The sequence below is a fragment of the Peromyscus californicus genome, unplaced genomic scaffold (genome assembly GCF_007827085.1).
Source record: "Peromyscus californicus insignis strain IS unplaced genomic scaffold, ASM782708v3 Scaffold_4__1_contigs__length_199733344, whole genome shotgun sequence".
Classification (NCBI taxonomy): domain Eukaryota; kingdom Metazoa; phylum Chordata; class Mammalia; order Rodentia; family Cricetidae; genus Peromyscus; species Peromyscus californicus.
This window is the reverse complement of record NW_026294562.1, coordinates 97,404,446-97,424,124: the sequence shown is the minus strand read 5'-3', so window position 1 is coordinate 97,424,124 and position 19,679 is coordinate 97,404,446. Positions and strand designations below refer to the sequence as shown.

The 19,679-nt window shown below is 49.0% G+C and overlaps 4 protein-coding genes across 4 annotated transcripts; 1 reads left to right on the top strand and 3 right to left on the bottom strand.

The window, feature by feature from the left end:
* Positions 1–356: 356 nt before the first annotated feature.
* Rrp8 (ribosomal RNA processing 8) lies at positions 357–4,560 on the bottom strand. Its single transcript, XM_052762396.1, has 7 exons — positions 4,345–4,560; positions 2,812–3,166; positions 2,108–2,561; positions 1,878–2,007; positions 1,632–1,738; positions 1,455–1,551; positions 357–1,248 (listed from the first exon to the last, which is right to left on the bottom strand). Exons 1-7 carry the CDS (start codon positions 4,441–4,443, stop codon positions 1,129–1,131), a joined length of 1,362 nt encoding a protein of 453 aa, XP_052618356.1. The 5' UTR covers positions 4,444–4,560; the 3' UTR covers positions 357–1,128.
* Positions 4,561–4,628: 68 nt separating this feature from the next.
* On the top strand, positions 4,629–11,015 carry Ilk (integrin linked kinase). Its single transcript, XM_052762397.1, has 13 exons — positions 4,629–4,747; positions 5,141–5,277; positions 8,269–8,434; positions 8,600–8,695; positions 8,873–8,969; positions 9,064–9,147; positions 9,247–9,332; positions 9,475–9,584; positions 9,683–9,810; positions 9,888–10,009; positions 10,092–10,191; positions 10,303–10,433; positions 10,605–11,015. The coding sequence occupies exons 2-13, from the start codon at positions 5,189–5,191 to the stop codon at positions 10,752–10,754; spliced, it is 1,359 nt and encodes a 452-aa protein (XP_052618357.1). The 5' UTR covers positions 4,629–4,747; positions 5,141–5,188; the 3' UTR covers positions 10,755–11,015.
* Taf10 (TATA-box binding protein associated factor 10) lies at positions 10,983–12,289 on the bottom strand. Its single transcript, XM_052762398.1, has 5 exons — positions 12,019–12,289; positions 11,767–11,921; positions 11,529–11,593; positions 11,321–11,435; positions 10,983–11,153 (listed from the first exon to the last, which is right to left on the bottom strand). The coding sequence occupies exons 1-5, from the start codon at positions 12,248–12,250 to the stop codon at positions 11,064–11,066; spliced, it is 657 nt and encodes a 218-aa protein (XP_052618358.1). The 5' UTR covers positions 12,251–12,289; the 3' UTR covers positions 10,983–11,063.
* A 467-nt stretch (positions 12,290–12,756) lies between these two features.
* Positions 12,757–19,653, bottom strand: Tpp1 (tripeptidyl peptidase 1). Its single transcript, XM_052762395.1, has 13 exons — positions 19,556–19,653; positions 19,371–19,442; positions 18,961–19,100; positions 17,566–17,716; positions 17,251–17,378; positions 16,927–17,105; positions 16,615–16,813; positions 16,270–16,458; positions 15,967–16,036; positions 15,454–15,574; positions 15,175–15,333; positions 14,872–14,997; positions 12,757–14,697 (listed from the first exon to the last, which is right to left on the bottom strand). Exons 1-13 carry the CDS (start codon positions 19,636–19,638, stop codon positions 14,557–14,559), a joined length of 1,758 nt encoding a protein of 585 aa, XP_052618355.1. The 5' UTR covers positions 19,639–19,653; the 3' UTR covers positions 12,757–14,556.
* Between the last annotated feature and the right edge of the window lie 26 nt (positions 19,654–19,679).

Below are 19,679 nucleotides of genomic sequence, written 5' to 3'. Positions count from 1 at the left end.
ATGAGGTCTTATTTTTGTGAATGGGTAGAAGAGGCTGTATCTTTATACAGCATGCCATCCCAGCTCATCTTCCCAGCCCTAGTTCAGGAACTTGAGTACTTTAGTTCCTGCCTGTAGCTTTCCTCTGACATACAAGGTAGGTACCATGGCCAGATCCTGCCAATGAGCAGCCCAATCAGTTGTTGCTTATGAACAGATGAAAGCTTGAAATGCATTAATCCTCTAAATATCAAATAAGCCTGTTTATGTGCCTATACCAAACTCTCCTAATCTTTCTCAGTCACAACTAAATTATTTACGCTTCAACCTCCAAGCCATCTTAGGGGTGATCGTTAAAGAACAGTAAGATTGACACATAACAGCCAAAGCTGATTTATTCAGTGCCAGCTCTTTATGTTCCCAGCTCTTGCAGCAGCTTTCCTCAGTTAACCCATACAACATGCTGGAACACAAGAATTTTACATTTTTCAAATGAGAAATGGAATATTCAGAAATTAATTAATTAAGCTGGGTATAGTGGCTCATACCTGTAATCTCAATAATCAGGAGGCTAAGGCAGGAGAATTACCATTTGAGGTCAGCCTGGACTAGTGTGAGATGCTGTCTCAAAACAACAGAAAGAAAGAAATGAAATGATTCTCAGCTCCAAAAGAGAAAGAAATAACTCCCAGCCCCAGTAGGTACTAGCATTAGGGCTTGCCATGAGGCAAAAGCTATCTGTAGTCTTGAAGTTGAAAGAGCAGAAATTATGGATGAGCAGAGGCTACACAATACAGTCAGAAGACGGCACAGTGAAGTGCCCAGGCACCTTCTGAAAGATGAAGAGAAACCAAACCCAGAGATCTATCACTTCCAAGCCAACTAGTTTACATGATACTGGAAGTGACCCACAATTCCCAGAATATACCAATGCCCTCACAATAAACTCCTCATTCTTGAGCCTGCCCAAGTTACTTCATGCTTTTAGTAGCTGAGAAGGCTCCATTGGAGCAGAGCTGAAGGCTTTACCAGTGTTCTTGGTACAGAAGGAGTGTGGCACCAGGTCCTGGCTCAAAGCTTGGGTAGGTACAGTCTTCAGAGTTCTGAGTTTGGAGTCTGAGCCTTCCCCTTTTGACAGGTGTCCATTGGTTACCTGCGCTTGTAGAGACAGGGCTGAAGTTTCAGGCCTGAAAGTTGGGCTTTGGGTCCTACTCTAGGAGGCCCAGTCTTTTCAAAGTCAAACAAGAAGAAATGGCTGTTGGTCAGGTCCTAGGAAAAGAAAACATCAATGAGCTACAAATCCTCACCTCAACTTCACCTCTCTGTGTTTCCCCAGCTCAGGGAGCTTCCCACAGCTCCTCCCAGAGTTTTGCCTTGAAAAGCAAAAGGTCTATCTCTGTGGTTACAGCCTCGTTCCTGCACACCATTACCCAGAAAAGGACAAAAGCAAGGGCAGACTTCTTGGGGACCCTTACCTTGTAGATGACCTTAAAGCCAAGTTTGGTCACAGCCCCCAAAAACATCCGAATATCCTCAAAGCGGCTGCTGACTTCAGCTACTTTGAGCAGACCCCTGGGAAAAGGAGGAAGTCATAAGTAAATATGTAGACACATGTATGCACACAAAAATTCATCTGTGTCCTAGGGACTCACCCTGGCTTCAGCACTCGATTTGCCTCCTCAAGGAAGTCCCTGATGTTAGTCCCCATTAGTGAAAGGCAAAACACAGCCACATCCACAGATTCATTGTCCAGAGGCACCTGATGATGAAGAATGTTAGATGGAACGCACAGTGTTGTAGGGGAAATTCAGCACCAAGTGCTTGAGTTGGATAATAGGATGGGAAGGCCAGGAGGAAGGGTTAGAGAAAGCAAAGGCCAGACACACAGAGGTGCTTACTTGGGCCATGTCACATACAGTGACCCTGGGGTCCAGAGAGGCCAAGTCAAAACAGTGCACAGGGTTCCGAACACTTGAAGCTAGGCGGCAATCTCCGCAGCCAAAGTCAGCTACCACCAAGGATGCAGGCCTGGGAGTGGAAGGGAGGGTCACATGCTGGTCTGGTCTAAGTCCTTAATCACCCACTTCACCCCTCACATGGTCCACAGCCCCTCCCCTCCTCCTATTACTTCTGGCGGAGATCTTTGGCAATACGGTCCACTGGGTGCAGTGGCCATTTCTTCACTTGTTTCTGAAAGCCACGGTGATAGAGGAGAAAAGCCTCGGGGTCTTCCTGGAAGAGGCGTTGGGCAGCACTGCTGGGCCCTGAGTACAACTGTTCATTAAGGTATCGAAATCGGGCCCCGTCTAGCCGTTGTGTCATGCGTGCTCGTAGGGCTCCAGCTCTAGTCTGTTGACTGTCTGACTTTGGGGCAGGAGGCACCTCAGTCTCCTCTGTGGAGGCCTCGGGAGGAACCTGGTCTGGTGTCTGAAGTGGCCGAAATTTGTTTTTGTGTCTCCGCTTATTCTTCTGCCGGTTCCGCCACTGTTTGCGGCTCAGGGTATGGGAGGAGTTACAGGATGTGGACTCAGGGCTTGGCTTGGGTGGGTCAATTGTAGCAGTACTTGTCCTTGAACTGTGAACTGCAAAGAGGGAGATAAGAAGGCATCTGAGGCTTGATCCCCTAAATTCAGAGGCATGGCAAGTCATCCTGGCTATTCCCTTTTCCTTTAGATAGAGTCTGTGGCCTGAATAAAAGTGCCTTTTACCAGCCAGCCTATTGGGGGGGTGTGTATGCATGCGTGTGAGTGTGAGTATGTGTGTGTGATAGAGAGACCTTTGTCATCTATGCAGTCAGCTCACACCCCCACCCCAATACATATACACTGGTACCTGTTTGATCAACACTGTCCAGGTGCTGGGATGAGTGTGAATGAGAATATTTCTGGCATTTCCTCTTTCCTTTTTCTTCTTCAGCAGAGATCCCACCAAGAGTTTGTCTGCAGCATTTCCTTTCTACTTCCTTGCTCTCAGAGTCACTGATAGATGGGGACTGTTTTTGACATTTCCTTTTTCTTTTCTCCCCTACTTCCTTCGAGGCATTGGCAAGTGAGGGCCTTTGGAGGTATTTGTTCTTCCTTCCTACCTCCTCCTCAGAATCACTGCCAGGTGGACTGGGGCACTTCTGGGAAAGAGATGCTGCTTCCAGGGCCCGTAATGTGGCCAAGAGATGGCGGCGCTTGCGGCCCTGGAGGCAAACAAGGAATGAGAGTAGGTATGAGAATGGATGAGGCCTGGAGAATAAGAAAGGAGAGATGAGGACCTGGTTCAGATGTTGGTCATTCTCCCCAGCCAATTGAATGAGTTTGTTGTGAAGTCGGCCAACCCCAGAACTTTCAGGCTGCAATCCCAACCTCTTGGAAGCTGGAGAGTGGGAACATGCTTCTACTCTACTTTTTTAAATGTGTAGAGGATGGCCAGGTGCTGTTCCTTAGAGGAATGTGCTAAGGTCACAAACAACAGGACCAAGACAAGACTGCAGTTGATAGCATTCTAGGAGCACCAGAGAGGTTTCTTGAAACAGGAAGGACAGTGTCATACAGGTCTGTTAAAGATGTTCCTAACTGCAGTACAGAGAATAGCCTGATAAGATGAAGCTGCACACAGGCAAACAGTGGCCTGCATTAGGAGGATGGGCTACAGAGCTGAAAGGAACACCCTAAGGAGGTACAGTAATTCTCACATCTGATGAGGCTCAAGGGAAAAGACCTGTTTTCTGGGAAGCTGATTTGTGGTTCAAGTCTTGTTGCTGGTCCTCTGCCAGACACTTACCTTGGAAATTGAGTTCCCTGAACCTCCTTTGAATAGTGATTCTGATAACCCTGCCTGTCACCTACTTTGACTGTGTCCAATATACTCTCTAAAGAGCAACTAAAAACCTTTTCAAGGCTGGGGGTACAGCTTAGTAGTGAATGCTTGTTTACCAAGCTGAAGCCCAGGAACTGATCTCCAGTATAAAGTGATGCCGGGTGAGAGAAAATGTGGAGAAACCACTCCGCTGCTAAAACAACTCCACTGACCCCCTTAGGGTACGAAAACTTCACGTTTCAAACCTTTCATTTACTCTGTGCTCGACCCTCCGAACCCCTATTTCTATCTGTATACACTCTAACCCGGTGTGTTATTGCCCCCGGGCTTCTGCACGTTTTTCTACGTCTCAGGTACTCTCTTCTCCACACCAACTTCTCACCAACTGTATTTTAAGATCAGTTTTTTGGGGAGAGTTTCCAGATCTTCAAATAAGGACTAACTCCCTCCATCCCGATCCACGACGGCACTGCAGGTTCTCCCCCTCCCCAGCACCACAGGGGCCGCTCAGGAGAGTCGGCTTCGCTGCCTCAAACAGCCCAGTCCCGGGCCGCTCACCTTGACTGGTGGGGCAGTCACGGGCCGAGTCTGTGTTGTCGCGGGACGGAGGCCCAGGGCTGCTGGGGCCGCCTCGACCCATTCGGGCTCCTCGAACATGCCGGTGGAAGTAGGGTCGCCGGAGCCCACGCCGTGCCCACGTGCAGAGCCCGTCAAGGAATGCTCGTGCTGGATCCAGACCAAATTCAGCCGGAAGCCACCAAGTGAAAGCCTGTGGTGGCTAGAGCGGCCGGCGCGGAGCAGAGCACCATCGAGTGCAGCTGCTGGAGAGCTAGAGAGGCAGTAGGAGGTCGGAAGGGAGGGACGGCGGCCCGCGCTGGCCGGAGAGCTCCGGGGCGGGGCCGGGCGGCGGGCGCGGCCGGACGGGAGTTCCCCCGAGAAGGCGCCTGCGGCCCGAGTCCCGGTGAGTGCGGGTGGCTCCGCTCCCTGCTCCACGTTGGTCCTGCTAGCCCGTTTCTGTGATCTCTGCAGCAGTTCCGAGCTGGGAGCCGGGGCCGCCCGGGAAGGACCCCTGTCCCCTCCCCCGGGTGTTTGCAGCTTGTCCCCCTCCCCCTCAGCCGTGCTCGCGGGTCGGGACTCGGAGCCTACTGACACCGGCTCAGGAGATTAGCAAATTCCTCCCTACACTGCCAGACCCCGCTTGCCCTTCGCGCCCAGTGGTCGCCCCGCTGCCCGAAGTCCTTCACAGACAACCACTGTCCCTCGCGCGACGCCTAGCCCCCGATCCCAGCACAGATACCTCTGTTCTGCAGGGAACAGAGCCAGGCTCATCCTCTTGATTCTGCCTTCCCCCCAGTCCCCCAAGGCTTCCCCAGTCCCGGGGTCTCAGTGCCGGGACGCCGCTATGGACGACATTTTCACTCAGTGCCGGGAGGGCAACGCGGTGGCGGTGCGCTTGTGGCTGGACAACACAGAGAACGACCTCAATCAGGGGTGAGCTGAAGCGCTGGTTGCGAGTGAGGAGGACTATCAGTCCACTCTTCGCTACTTGGGGCGCTTATGTCGGGCGGGGGCAGCTGACTTTGCTACCCAGTGTGTGGAGTAGTAAGCACAGACTGTTGATAGAGGGGGATCAACAGAGAGGAAGCTGTGTCTGAACTGAGTTTTTTCCTAAGCTTCACAATTAGGGGTTCCGGGTTGCATTGCAGCCTCTATGAACTCATGTCAAAAGCAGACCAGAGTGCCAGAAAATTGTCTGGAATTACATGTGGTTGGAGGATAGGTTTCTGTGCCCTAGAGCGTTGGATAGAAGTGGAGAAGGGCAGATGTCTGTAAGCAAAGTTCTGAAGCTGTGTAGTGATGAGACTGCCCGTTCGTCAAATGTCGGCCTGGATGCAGTTGCCTTGAAATGATGTTTTGGACTAATTCAGCGTTCACCCCCAAAAAAGGTGAACAGGTGAAAAGCTAGAAGTGGTGAGATCCCCGCCCCCTCCAGTCATAAGGATGAAGTAATTGACTTGGCTTGGGAACTGAGGGTAGTCAGAGATGACCTGGGGTTCGTGAGGTTTGGGCACTTGGATACTTGGAAGTTGCCGATGTTCCATTCTGGACTGATTAGTTATGGTGACACTACAGCACCTGGGAAAGTTGGTCAGGTTGTTGGTTATGTAGATTTGACGTTCAGGAGAGGTCTGACTTGGAGACCAAGATAACACAAATTATCATGAAAAATATAGTACTCCAGAAGAGTAAAAAAACTAAGGCAGAGGATTAGAAGCCTGGCCGACTGACAGGGAGCAACCATCTGAAGGAAAAACAGGAAAATGGATTTAGAGATGTTTTAATGAAAGCACAGTGGTCAACTGTAGCATAGGCTACTGAGAAGTTAAAGAACACGAATGAGTATCTTAAGGTCTTCATTTAACTTACATTTAGGATATATTTGATCTTTGTGAATGCTATTGCAGAAAAGTAACAGGAAACTGCATTTATACTGGGTTCCTTCAAATAAGGAACAGCACCTGTGGTGGGTGCTAGAGTCCTTAAATCAGACATAATCTATACTCTCGAGATGGCAGGCTTCTGGCAGGGAGAAAAGTGAATGAGAAATGAGGAAAGGGAAAATATGAACACTTTCTAAAACTGGCTGATACAGGAAAGCAAGAAAAGCATTGTTGGGGAAGTTTAGTAGGTAGTTTTGCTTTGCTTTTGGAGACATAGTGTCATGTAGTTCAGAGTGGCCTCCAGCTCTCCACCCTGCCACCTCAGCCTCCTGAGTGCTGAGTTTTTAGTTTGATGCCACCATGTGTGACTCTAAGAGTGTACTTCTTAGGTTGCAAAGGATCATCTGTTATCCTAGGCCAGGTTTCACCAGTTCCCTTTAGACAGTGTTATTTTTGTCATATTCAAAGTTTTTTGTTTCATTTTTTTCACATAACTTGTATGCTGTGGTAGACACTAAGCTCTACCATCTGTTTTGTTAGTAAGGAAATAGAAGTTTAGGCTGTTGTCCAGTGGGAGTGGCATTTTGGAAGATCCCTTGCTGTCAAAAGGTGAAAGGTTATTAGGGAAACCAGAAAGTTTGGTGGCTTTGAAGGGGACAGGGTGTGGTGTTAAAGGTAGTTAACTCCCTGCAGGCTTTCATGAGATAGAAATCTAGGCCCTGGGTGACAGTGGGCAAAACCGTGTGCATTTATTTTTGTCCCCAAGCTTGTGCTTACTGAGGCCACAGACTGCTGGAGGCTGTTAGGTCAGAACACATGAAAAGTCTGGGAGACAAGACAGATAGTAACGGATGTACTCACAGCCTGGGAAAGCTTTTGCTGATTGTGTTAGCAGATGAGGGCAAACCGGAGGAACAATTTTTTAAAGCTACATACCTCTTTCAGCTGTTGGGGGATTCTAAGTGACCAAGCCTGGATCAGCTCAAGGCCCCACCTCCAGCCCCCTCACAGGAAGTGACCACAGCACTAAGGCATCCGGAGGCTGCAGGCCTAGACCACAGACCGCCCCCTGTTCCGCCCCTTAGATCTGCATCCCTGGACTGGAGGGAATTTCCTTTTATGGCTCCAGGCTGTCAGTTTGGCCCATCCCATCCAATTGTTTTGTTTGTACACTTCTAAAATACATGTTCTTAGGAAATGAAAATACAAATCAGATACAGTTTTTATTCTAAAGCTTCCATTTATGTTTTCTTTTATGTGTCCTGGGTTGGTAAGTAGGAAAATCCTGTTTTGTGTGGTTATCTGCCTCATCAGTAATCAAAAGCATGTTTCCTTGTCATTATATCCCTCCAAAACATTTTAATTCCATTCCATTTTTAGATGTTTCAATACCAGAGCCAAATGGTAAGCTTGTTTCCTCTCCTAAGTTATGGCCTGCCTTCTCCAATTTGTCCCTCTCCCCCATTAGCCTGCATAGAACATCAGCTGTCAGACTCTGTCCTCAAGCATATGATCTAACAGGCAAGACAGCTCACATCAACAGATTCTTACAATCCAGTCAGTGTAACTCTACAGTAAGGAGATGCACAAGAAACAGTGGAAACAAAGGATTATAGGTGTTGCGAAAGATGTGAGTTGGAGATAAAGCTTAGTGGTATAGCATGTGCCAAGTATGTACAACGTCCTGGGTTTGATTCCTAGCACTGTCAAAAAAGGGAGGACAAGGAGGCAGAGGAAGCCAGAGGACACCAGGGAGAGTACTACCACCTAGTGAAGAACTGCTAGGGAAGGGGTTGTAGGAGGTGGTCATTAAAGGAACAAACCTTACAGTTGTTGGGACACCAAGTGCTTGTTTGGTGTGAAGCTCAAGGAAAAATCTGAATTGAACTTTGTGAATTGCTGACGAGTAAGAACTAAATACTAGAGAGGCAAGCCTTTTCAGTGAATATAGAGTCTGTCCCCCCCCCCTCCCGCCCCATCAAAGCTCTTGTTCCTCCCAACTCCCCAACTCCAGCTTAGTGTCTATGCCTTTTTCTCAAAGGGATGATCATGGCTTCTCGCCCTTACACTGGGCTTGCCGGGAAGGCCGCTCTGCGGTGGTTGAGATGCTGATCATGAGGGGAGCACGGATCAATGTCATGAATCGTGGGGATGATACCCCCCTGCATCTGGCAGCCAGTCATGGACACCGTGACATTGTACAGAAGGTATGGCAAACCCTTCACCACCCACAATCTCATACACACACAATGTGAAGTCAGTAACAGGAACTGTCATGGAGAATGTGTACTGTTCTCCCTTTCCTCATGCCTAGACACAAATATCTCATTTAGGACTGACTGTGCCTTTTTTCTTTCTTGGCCACGGCACAGCTGTTGCAATACAAGGCTGACATCAATGCAGTGAACGAGCACGGGAATGTGCCCCTTCACTATGCCTGTTTCTGGGGTCAAGACCAGGTGGCAGAGGTAAGTACTCAGACCCCAAGTCCTAGGATGAGTGGGAAACACATTGAGAATGGAACCATCAACCCATCCGGTCCTACTGTGTGACACTTATAGGACTGTGCACTGCATCTCTGTGTTCATGCTTGCTTGTGACTGGCAGTAACAGAGGCCCTCTGAATAATTGTCTTTTCTTTTCAGGACCTGGTGGCTAACGGAGCTCTTGTAAGCATCTGTAACAAGTACGGAGAGATGCCTGTTGACAAAGCCAAGGCACCCCTTAGAGAGCTTCTCCGAGGTCCACTCTCTTCCCCTAGCTTGTGTCCTCTTGTCCCATCTTGCGTCTCTTCCCTCCATACCACAATTAAGGCTAAGACTGTTTTCCTCCCCAGAACGGGCAGAGAAGATGGGCCAGAATCTCAACCGTATTCCATACAAGGACACATTCTGGAAGGGGACCACTCGCACTAGGCCCCGTGAGTCACTACTGTGGGGGGAGGGGTTGTAATACAGGATCCTGGACTATTGGGGTGGGTTAGGGTGAAGCTGGGTACTTGACCTGCCCATATTCTCAGGAAATGGAACCCTGAACAAACACTCCGGTATTGACTTCAAACAACTCAACTTTCTGGCAAAGCTCAACGAGAATCATTCTGGAGAGGTGATCCCTGCCCTTCTTGCCCCTCCCTCTCTAACAATCACAAACTGCCAGTCTGTATCTCCAATTAAGGTTTTCTTCCACTTAGTGGAAAGGAAATAGTATAGCCTGAGGTAATGCCTCCTAACCTCTACCTGTCCTTCAGCTATGGAAAGGCCGCTGGCAGGGCAATGACATTGTTGTGAAGGTGCTGAAGGTTCGAGACTGGAGTACAAGGAAAAGCAGGGACTTCAATGAGGAGTGTCCTAGGCTCAGGTGGGACAGCTAAAGTGGAAGCTGTTGTTTCTAAGGAACTCCAAATAGTACTGAAAAGGGAAATTCTGTTGCGTCTCACCACCTTCTCCCTCTCGCAGGATTTTCTCACATCCAAACGTGCTTCCAGTGCTAGGTGCTTGCCAGGCTCCACCAGCTCCCCACCCAACCCTTATCACACACTGGATGCCATATGGATCGCTCTACAATGTACTACATGAAGGCACCAGTAAGGATGCTGGCCTTGTTGGGGAGGGACTAGAATGGGTGGTAGACTCTAAATTATTGATTCTTGCTTCCTGTTAGATTTCGTTGTGGACCAGAGCCAAGCTGTAAAGTTTGCTTTGGACATGGCAAGAGGCATGGCTTTTCTCCACACACTAGAGCCTCTCATACCTCGACATGCACTAAATAGCCGTAGCGTAATGGTGAGGCCACATTCACTACTGGCTCCCGAAGCCCTTTGCTTGCCGACAATAGGACCCACCTTTTTGAACTTCTCTTCCTCAGATCGATGAAGACATGACTGCTCGAATCAGCATGGCTGATGTCAAGTTCTCTTTCCAGTGCCCTGGGCGCATGTATGCACCTGCCTGGGTGGCCCCAGAAGGTAGGTGAAGGCATCATGTTGGGAAATTGAGAAGAATCAGCTCAGTAACAGTAGAAGAAGCAGAGACAGGCAAGGCTAGGCAACTAGAATAGTAAGCCCTATTCCTTCCAGCCCTGCAGAAGAAGCCTGAAGACACAAACAGACGCTCAGCAGACATGTGGAGTTTTGCAGTGCTTCTGTGGGAACTGGTGACACGAGAGGTGCCTTTTGCTGACCTCTCTAATATGGAGATTGGAATGAAGGTGAGCACAGAACTGCAGATACTTGTGTAGGGGTAGTGGTGATGACAATCACTGTGGTAAGCTCTTCTCACAATTTGTACAGATAAATAATAATCCCATTGAAAGGTCAAAACTTTTTACCAAATGATCAACTCAAAATCTAAAGCTCATCTTGTTCCTTATAATTTGCAGGTGGCACTGGAAGGCCTTCGGCCTACCATTCCACCAGGTATTTCCCCACACGTGTGTAAGCTCATGAAGATTTGCATGAACGAAGACCCTGCAAAGCGACCCAAGTTTGACATGATTGTGCCTATCCTGGAGAAGATGCAAGACAAGTAGGACTGGAAGGTCCTTGCTCAAACTCCAGAGGTGTCAAAATATGGTTGGGGGAGTGCACTTCCCCAAAGCTGAAGGCCTCTGGTTGCCTCCCCATCTCCAATTATGGTACTACCCCAGTTATGGGGCTCATCCCTGCTCCCATCCCTACCACTGTAGCCCCAAAAGGGGCTGGGCTCAGAGCTTTGTCACTTGCCACATGATGTCTCCCAACATGGGAGGGATAAGCCCTGCCTGTCACAATAAAGTTTATTATGAAAACAGGCTGGTGTGGGGACAGAGGAAAAGACAAATACGTCTGGGTTAGGTGGCTCAGGTGAAGTAGTGCGGCTTCTTCACATTGATACCATATTCGCTGAGGGCAGGGGTCAAGTCCTCCATTGTAAGGGTGTACTTGCGGTCCTATGGGAAGAGGGAAGACCACCATCTGAACACCGTAATCCCAGATTCCAGTCCCTTGTGGGTGACCCTGAGTAGGCCCAATACCTCCCCTAGGATGCTGCTTCCCCAAAGGGGTTTCAGGATAAGTTAATCCTGTACTGCTGTGGTGGGTGAGCCTTCTTTCACACCTTGCTCTTGCTCCGGGAGCTGCCTGAGGCTGTGCCCTTCATTTTGCAGTGCTGTAGGGCATCGTTGGCAATATCTGAGATGAATTTCTGGGCAGCTAGTGAGATGAGCCGAATTCTAGAGAGGAAAGTGGGGAGGTAATAATGAAATATATAGTAAACTGCACCCAGCATTCAACAGTCCAATGTGCCCTGCCCTGAGCTTACTCACATGCGTGGGTCTGAAGCTTCAAAGCCAGCACGGTTCAGGTAATAACCAGTCACTGCATCTGGGATCTGAGAAATCAAATTAAACAGCGGTCAGTATTATCCCTGACCCCTGATGCGCTGGGTGGGAAGAAGGAATAAAAAGAGCTAGCACTGTAGCAAAGAGGACGCTTGAAAGCACGAAGGTGTGGTTGAAAGGCACGACAGCGAGCCAGATGGCCTTATTCAGGCGGGAAGCCCACCGTAGGAGTGTAATCCTCCAGCTGCATCAAGAAGTCCACAAGAGGCGTGCTGGACACTACGGGCTTCACTTCTCCGTTGGCCGCGCTCGGCAGGGCGTAAACCCCATTAGACATTGCCCCTTCAGGGGGAGCCGCGCCGCCCGCTGCCACCGAGGCTGAAGGAGAATTAACAACGGAGGTGAGAAGAGCAGGCTCCCCCGCCGCGGGGCCCAGTCCGAGACTGCCCCCTCCCTCACCCAGCCCGGCGCTCACCCGGCCCGCGCCGCTCCGCCGGCTCCCCGGCTCGCGCCGCCACGGGGCCCGTGCCCGTAGTGGCGACTCCAGCCCCGGGTCCCCCTGCCGTCCCCGCAGGGCTGGCCTTGTTCTCCGCGACTGTGCTGGGGGGCAGCGCTGCAGGAGCCGATACAGGGGGCGCCGGACCCGCGACCGAAGCGGCACCAGCCGGTGCCGCCTCGGGGTCCGCGCCGGAGCCGCTGCAGCTCATGGGGCTGGTGGGAGAGGCGGCGAACAGAGCCGCTTCCGCTTCCGCTCGCCCAGGCGCACGCCGCGTGACGTCACAGTTCCCGCCCACCACTCTAGGCGGGCCTGCGGCCGGCAGTTCCAAAGCCGCTGCAGCAGGCGACCTCTTGTTGACTGTGAGCGGACTAGGTGTAGCCTGCAAAGTGGAGGCGAGCTGTGAAAGGTTATGGCCGTCACCCCGCGGTTCAACCCACGCCAGAGTGGAGCCGCAGAGCATTCAGGACTGTGCACACTTCACTTGGGTGCAGACTTTGCTTGGGGACTCTACTACCAGTCCTACTCTACCAGTCCTTCTCTACTACCAGTCTTCCTGACAATCTTTATTCTTTGTAGTGCCCTTACTCAGCCTTTTACGGGTAATAGTGAATTTGGTGAGTATCCCTCCCACCCACAACGGTCCTAGGAGTGTGCTGCTGTAAATGGAGAGAGAGGTGTTTCACCATGAAGAAATAATATGCCACAGTCAGCGAGTGAAGCACATTTGCAATTCAACAGTCATTTATTTAATTCCTAATTGCCAGCTACTGGGCTGGAACCTAGGAATACAAAGTAGGATAAGATTCTGGTTCACTAGCAACACTGGTCTGGGAAAGGAAGGCAATCGAACTGGCAATTTCAATACTGTATGGTTATTTCCCAGCTACATGTAGGTACAACACAATGAAGAATGAGAGCTAACATCAGCTACCTAATTCCAAGTGTCCGATATTATCAATGTTTATTCCCTGATTTTGAAGGCAGGTTTCGATGCTCCTGACTTTTACCCAGTAATCTTTGAAGAGTTTGTACAAGTAAATATACTGTTTGATCTGGAAGATGACTTACCCATGGGTAGGAAGTCAGGGATATTGAGGGGCTTTGGGAATGGCTCCCCACCTGCGGTTTAGAGGAAAACAACATGGGCTCAAAGCTAATGCAGTAGCAGTAGAGATGAAGAGGTGTGTGTGTGTGTGTGTGTGTGTGTGTGTGTATTTTTGAGGCAGAGTCTCACTTTATGTGGACCAGGATGGCCTCAAACTCACAAAGACTTGCCTGCCTCTGCCTCCTGAATGCTGGGATTAAAGGTGAGCACCACCACACTGGCTGATAAAGATGTATTAGAAAGGTAAAATCAGTAAACCTTGTTCATTGAAGTTAATAAGGAGGTGAAAAAAATGAGAGTTAAGGGTTATAGGTTTTTGGTTTGTTTGGAAGAGGCATTGTATCATATACCAAGAGATAAAATAGTTGAGGTTTGGGTAAGAGGGAGATGAAGTATTGAGGTATCTTCCATTTGAGGTATCTGTCAATCACTATGGGTATAGATGTCAGTGATTTGTTTGAGGGATGATGAATAAAATGATAAAAGCAAAAAACTAAGGCTAGAGCAATGAAGAACACCTGAATTCCAGGAGTTAGTGGGAAAGGAGGCAAACTGGTGTGGTTAGGGTGGATATGCACTGGAAGCCAAGGAGAAAGGATGAATGAGAAACTGAAGGAAAGAGCAAAACCCCAGGTTTACAGAAGCTAGATGTTTATGAATATCTAACAGCTGAAATAAAAACCAAATATCGCTTTATCGTAGCCAAGAAGGGGGAAGTAAAATGTAAATTAAATTACAAAAAAAATTGTTGAAGCAAAATTTAAAGGTGACATTCATTTGTAATGACCTATTTATTTTGTTGAGAAATGTTGCCGATGAGAACATATTTAAAACACTTTGAGTTTACAAATTTTTAACTTTCTTTAGAATATGAGATTGTTGGCAACCTGTTCTTCAAAAAAAAAAAAAAAACCATAAAACAAAGATTGAGAAGTGTATCCTGCATAAAATGTCAGGGAGACCATTTCGCCTCAGTGCCAGGGGAAGAAAAACTAAACAGTTAGCGCAACGGTCTCATTACAGTGCATTAGGAAGAAAACTTGAAGAGAAATAGAGCATACAGTCAGTGCAGAGGTGGTAAGCCCCAGACGGGCCTGACAGTATCAGTAATGGGAAGACAACATCCTCATCCTCTTTTCACATCTCAAGTTGGAAAGAGGAAGAAGAGACGGGGAAGGGTGAGACAAAATATGCTGGTTATAACATCTTGTTGAGTTAGGAGACCTGAGTTTGATGGAACACAGTAGGGTTGGGAATCAAGTCCTGCTCGCAACATTTGAGGATTAGGGAAAAGATGTCTGCAGGAGGCAAGAGTTAAGAGTTTAGCAGGGCTTCCATTGAGGCAGAATAGGGGACTAAGCCTTCTCCAGTAGCACAGGGAACAGTTCTGCTTTCCCAGCAGGAAAGGGTCAAGGGTTGAGTAGAGTCTTCAGTAGGGCTGGGAAGTTGGGTGTTCCCCAACCTGTCACAGGATCCCAACCAGGACCAGAGCAGAAACCCTGACCCTCCACTTCTTCATTCAGACAGGACTCATGGCAGCCATGGGTTACCTGGGAGGAGGTGGTAGACATCAGATCTGGGCCTGCTGATACCAGTACTTCTACAGTGTACCTTATTTATATTCATATCACAGAGACAATCCCATATAGCAAAAGTGCCCCAAGTTCACATTAGCCCTTCCCATATCCTATGACAACATCCACCCTCTTTCCTCCAACACTTACATCAAAGAGGCCTGCCCCATGCTGTTTATAGAGCCTTGGATTGAGAAAGCCAAGAGGGGGGCGGCCATTGAGGATTCTGTGCTCATTTATCAAGGATAAAATTCCCCCAAACACTGGAGTAGAGGCCTGCAAGATGAAGATGCAATAATAGGTCAGGGTTTCAGAGTGATTCGACTTTTGCGGAATGATTCTTGCAAAGATCAGAAGTCTCTAAGGAGTCAAGGATTCTGGGTACAAGATTTTGTGGGTAGAGGAATAAGGGTAGTTCCTGAGTAGAGGGTTTAGAGCCAAACTGATTCTCACCGAGGTTCCAGATACCCATGGAATGGGGACCCTGTTGCTGACTACCCAGTAGCCATCAGAAAGTGCAGCAACGTCTGGGTAGGCACGGCCACTAGCATTGAAGTAACTAGATGGTGGTAGATGAGAGCTGGACTTCAGGAACTGGGCCACTGCTTCCCCCTGAAGGACATTTCTGAGTCTGAGTATTGGCCAGTAGCCTGTTCAGCAGGCTGTTGGACTGAGGATCACTTCCCCCACCCCACTGCTATCCTCCATATATCCACATGAACATGCACAAACCTGGTATGAAGGCTGTGGGAAAACATTGCTGAAGCCTCCACCACTGATATAGTCGACTACTTCATTTGTGATGAAGAATGGATTCCTGAAGGAGGTGCCGCCTACTGTGGTGACATAGGGGCTAAAGAGAAGGCAGTATTCAGATAGTGGGTGATTCCAAAGATGGGTGGAGGTGGGTGGGTATAGTCTGGGTCTTACTGGAAAAGGGAATAAGACTGAAAACCTGCATACAGGGTTTATTGAGAGATTGAAAGCTCTCAAGACATGGCTTGAGTTGATTGTGCATACTTTTCTACATGAAAAACAAAACAAAACAAAATTTTGCAACTAAAAAGCCTAGAGACTAAGAAAGAGAAACATTGGTAGCCATGTTCTGCTCAGAAGTCTAGTAGCCTGGGACATACATGAAGAAAAGAGGGAGTACAACAATCAAGACAGGTAAAGCTGAAGGCTGATCCATAGCAGCACCTGGTGGGGTCAGAGTCACAAGTGAAAGATTTGAGGGGTGCTTACCTAGAAGCAGGGAAGCTAGGGCGGAACTTGTGTCTTCCAGAGACAGACCAACACCCAGCTCCAGTGTCACCTAGGAGAGACATAGTAAATATTCAGATTAGTTGATGAGAACTTGGGGTGTAGGATCATATGCCAGAGGAGAAATGTAGGTGTCACCTTTTACTGTAGGTCAGAGTTTACAGGTCATGTCAGTCCCTGCTAAGGCTCTGAGTTCTATTATGAGGCAGAAACCAGGCTGAAGTGTCAATTGGGGCAACATGTCCAGGTTGGGCAGGTGGGAAGTAGAAGTTTAGGGTGGGTTACCTGAGGCAAAAAGTAGGGTGAGACCCCGAGCAGCAGCCTTCATGAACTCAGTGTTGACTCTCTGCATGTAGATGCTGCTGAGAGAGTCTTCATCATCTCCATAACTCACAGTATGTATATTTGGCAAGGTTGACTCATTACTGAGAAGCAGGAGCCACTGCAAGAAGGGCTCCTGTGCCTCATGCCGGCCTGGATTGTTTTAAAAGAAGGGATATGGGTGGTCATTGAAGAGTTGCTAGACTCTCCCTTCAGTCTATGGCATCCCCTTGACAAAATGAAACAGAGATCAACAGCCTACCCCGACCCATTTCTCCCACCACCCTCAACTAATTCTTTTAGCAATACCAGGGCTACTGTAGACCCAAGTGGAGATGTTGGCACCAGCACTCATCAGGTATTCCACATCTAGACTGGCCTCGATTCCAGCTCTGCCTCGCCCCTGTTTTCCAACCACTCTGGCTACTGATGCGTGGTGTGCAAAATCGCCACCGAACAGGCGCATGAACTCAGTCAGATCTGAGTCATGGAAATACTGTTCCAGGAACTGTGGAAACAGTCAAATAAGGGATCATGGATCAGAGAGTGAGGCCCAGCGTAGTAAGGCATTAAAGATATCTTGAGGAGGTTGTGAGGACCCCAGGGTTTCTCATGGCTCACCTGGGCACAGGCCTGGCTGTTGTTGGTGGTGCCAGAGCCCACATCTTGTGCTGTCAGGTTGTATCGCTGACGGAGCACAGATGGCGTCACTCCCAGGTGCAGGCCAACAGTTCCTACCCCCTGTGGCTCTGGGCGTTGTCTCAGAGATGACGTGGGGGGGAAACGGTGCAGTCCCCCCACTGTGGAAAGGAGTCAGGCTTAAGGAGGGCTTACAGACACTACCACTTAACTTTACTACTGCCAACACCCTATGCCTCTTGTGGCATCTAAACTTCAGCCTCTAGATCTGCCTTCCCCAACCTCCACCAACCCCATTGGGTTTACCAAAGTCCACATGAGGGGCCAAGGCCTGGGGGAGCTGGTAGGGATGTGGGGACCTTACAACATGGGTCTCCGAAGGTCCCCCCACATAGCGATGAAACTCAGCTCCAGGGAGCAGCAGCTCAGCCTGCCTGGAAGTCAGAAAACAGGAAGCATGGAGGGGAGCAGAAATGGCCTGAGCCCCACTTACTAGTCAGTCATCTCCCCATGCATTAGCTATACCCACAGGCTCTCAGCAAGCTTTCAACTTCCTCCTTTGGGAGTATTTTATCTCCTTGGTGGGGCAATTGACTCCATGGGGCAGTCATTACTTCTCACCAGACACTTAACCAGCAAGTCACAAAGTCCCGTGTGGTCACTGAATGGCAGTTCCGGGCTCCAGCTGCCAAGAGCCATTTTTGGACGGTGCTCAGGGTCAGTGGTGCTGGTTGGACCAGCTCAGCTACATCCTGTAGGGTTAGGTACTTTCCTGCAGGGGTTCAGAAGAGGATCTTGTCTTGATTAGTGGCTCCTGGGTTGCCTGTTTGGACCTCAATCAGTAGACATCAAGACTTCCCAAGGAGGTTTGTGTAGGTGCTAGGCATATTGGGAATCTAAGGGGAGAAAAGGCTGGAGAGACTTGGAATGTCACGGCCAGGAAATATGCATAGTATGCACTGCCATAGTCACAAAAATTCAAGGAGGTTAATAAACTTTAAATGTCCCATTTTAAGCTTATCTTCAAAAAATTGTTTCCAAACTTTTGGAGCCAATTATACAGAACCATCTAATTTAGCTCAGATCGTCATACTTGTTGATTTTAAACAACATAATGGTGAGTCATTCTTCCCTGCATGCAAAGAGCTTCTTGGGTGATCTGAAGATGCCTCTCTTCCCCGCCTCCATATTCTCTCTCTCTCTCTCTCTCTCTCTCTCTCTCACACACACACACACACACACACACACACACACACACACACACACACACACACAAACACACACACCCTTTCCTCAGAGAGAATGCTCTGGAATAGTGTGAGGAGTGCTCTGGGGAGTGGGGTAGAGGAGAGGAAACAGCAAACCAGGGTGCTGGGCAGTAGTCCAGGAGGGAGAATAAACAACTGAGTTGATGGCAAGAGGGATGGCCAGGGTGGACTAATCCAAAGACAATTTAGGAGTTGAACTAGCAACTTCAGGATTGGAACAGAGGAGGGTGTAGGACTAGAAATGACATCAGGGGAACGGCCATGATTTGATAATTATACATACTAAGTGCTATTTCTCCATTTGGTAGCTGGTAAGTAGAAGTCAAAATTTTAATCTAGATCTGATTATAAAACGTGCTGTCAAACATATCTACCCCACCCCAACCCTTGTCTTACTGGAGGTTGAACCTATGGTTTTACACACACTAGCTGAGTACCCTACCAATGAGTTACCTAAGCTCCCGTGCCCCCCCCCCCCCGAAAAAAAACACTTAAAAAAAATCTTGACAGTCTTACTACACTGCTCAGGCAGGCCTTGGATTCAAAACCTTCCTGCTTTAGTAGGCCTAGATTTGTTCTTTGTTTTAAAGCTGAAGAACTCAGATGTTAAATTTGGGGTATGTGTGTACGTAAATGTGGCAGTTACTGCAACTTGTGTCATACTAGAAACATGACCCTATATGATCTGCACCAGCCAGTGCCTGCCTGTTCCTGCCTCCCACTTCCTGCCCCCACTTCTGATAGGCACCGTATCGAGGAGAGCTGGGATCCGACACAGCCTGCACCAGCTCCGAGAGTCTTTCCAGGTTCTGCTGTTTCAGGGCAAAAGTGAGACTCAGCTCTTCTTCAGGGTCCACGCGGCCCAGGGACACCCAGCCTGGGGGCAGCCTGCAGGGCCAGGGATATGATTTGGTTAGGCCATAGATGGGAAATCCCAGATCGTGGAGAGTTTGGGATTAAGAACTGAGACTTTGGGTGGGATTCCAGATGCAGATAAGTTTCAGAGGAGGTTAAGGCAGGAGATTAAGTCTAAGGGGTGTTGGATAAGGCTAGAGAGTGGGCACTAGAGGCAGTTGTAAGGGTGAGGAAAGCTAGGACCAGGTCAGTGACTGCAGAGAAGGGTATAGGGAAGGCACGGGCAGTTTGAAATCAACTCACATCCACCGCTGGTCCGGCTCAGGGCTATAAGTGCATTTGCCAGTGATGACGAGAGCAAGGAGCCCTAGGAGGCTGCGGGACAGCAGGTGGGTTTCATCAGGAGCTGAACCACCACTGTAGTCCCTCCACATGTGACCCCTCTAATGTAATCCCCTTTGGCTACCCTCCCCACCTCAATTTCTCACCAGGTTTGGCGTCCCATTTTGGCTTTCGGCTGATCTGAAGTCATGTGACAAGTCACATGAGCACTGTCTGTCACCTCCTCCATCTCCCTGCCTAGTAACTAGTGACGTTGCTGACTCCTCCTTC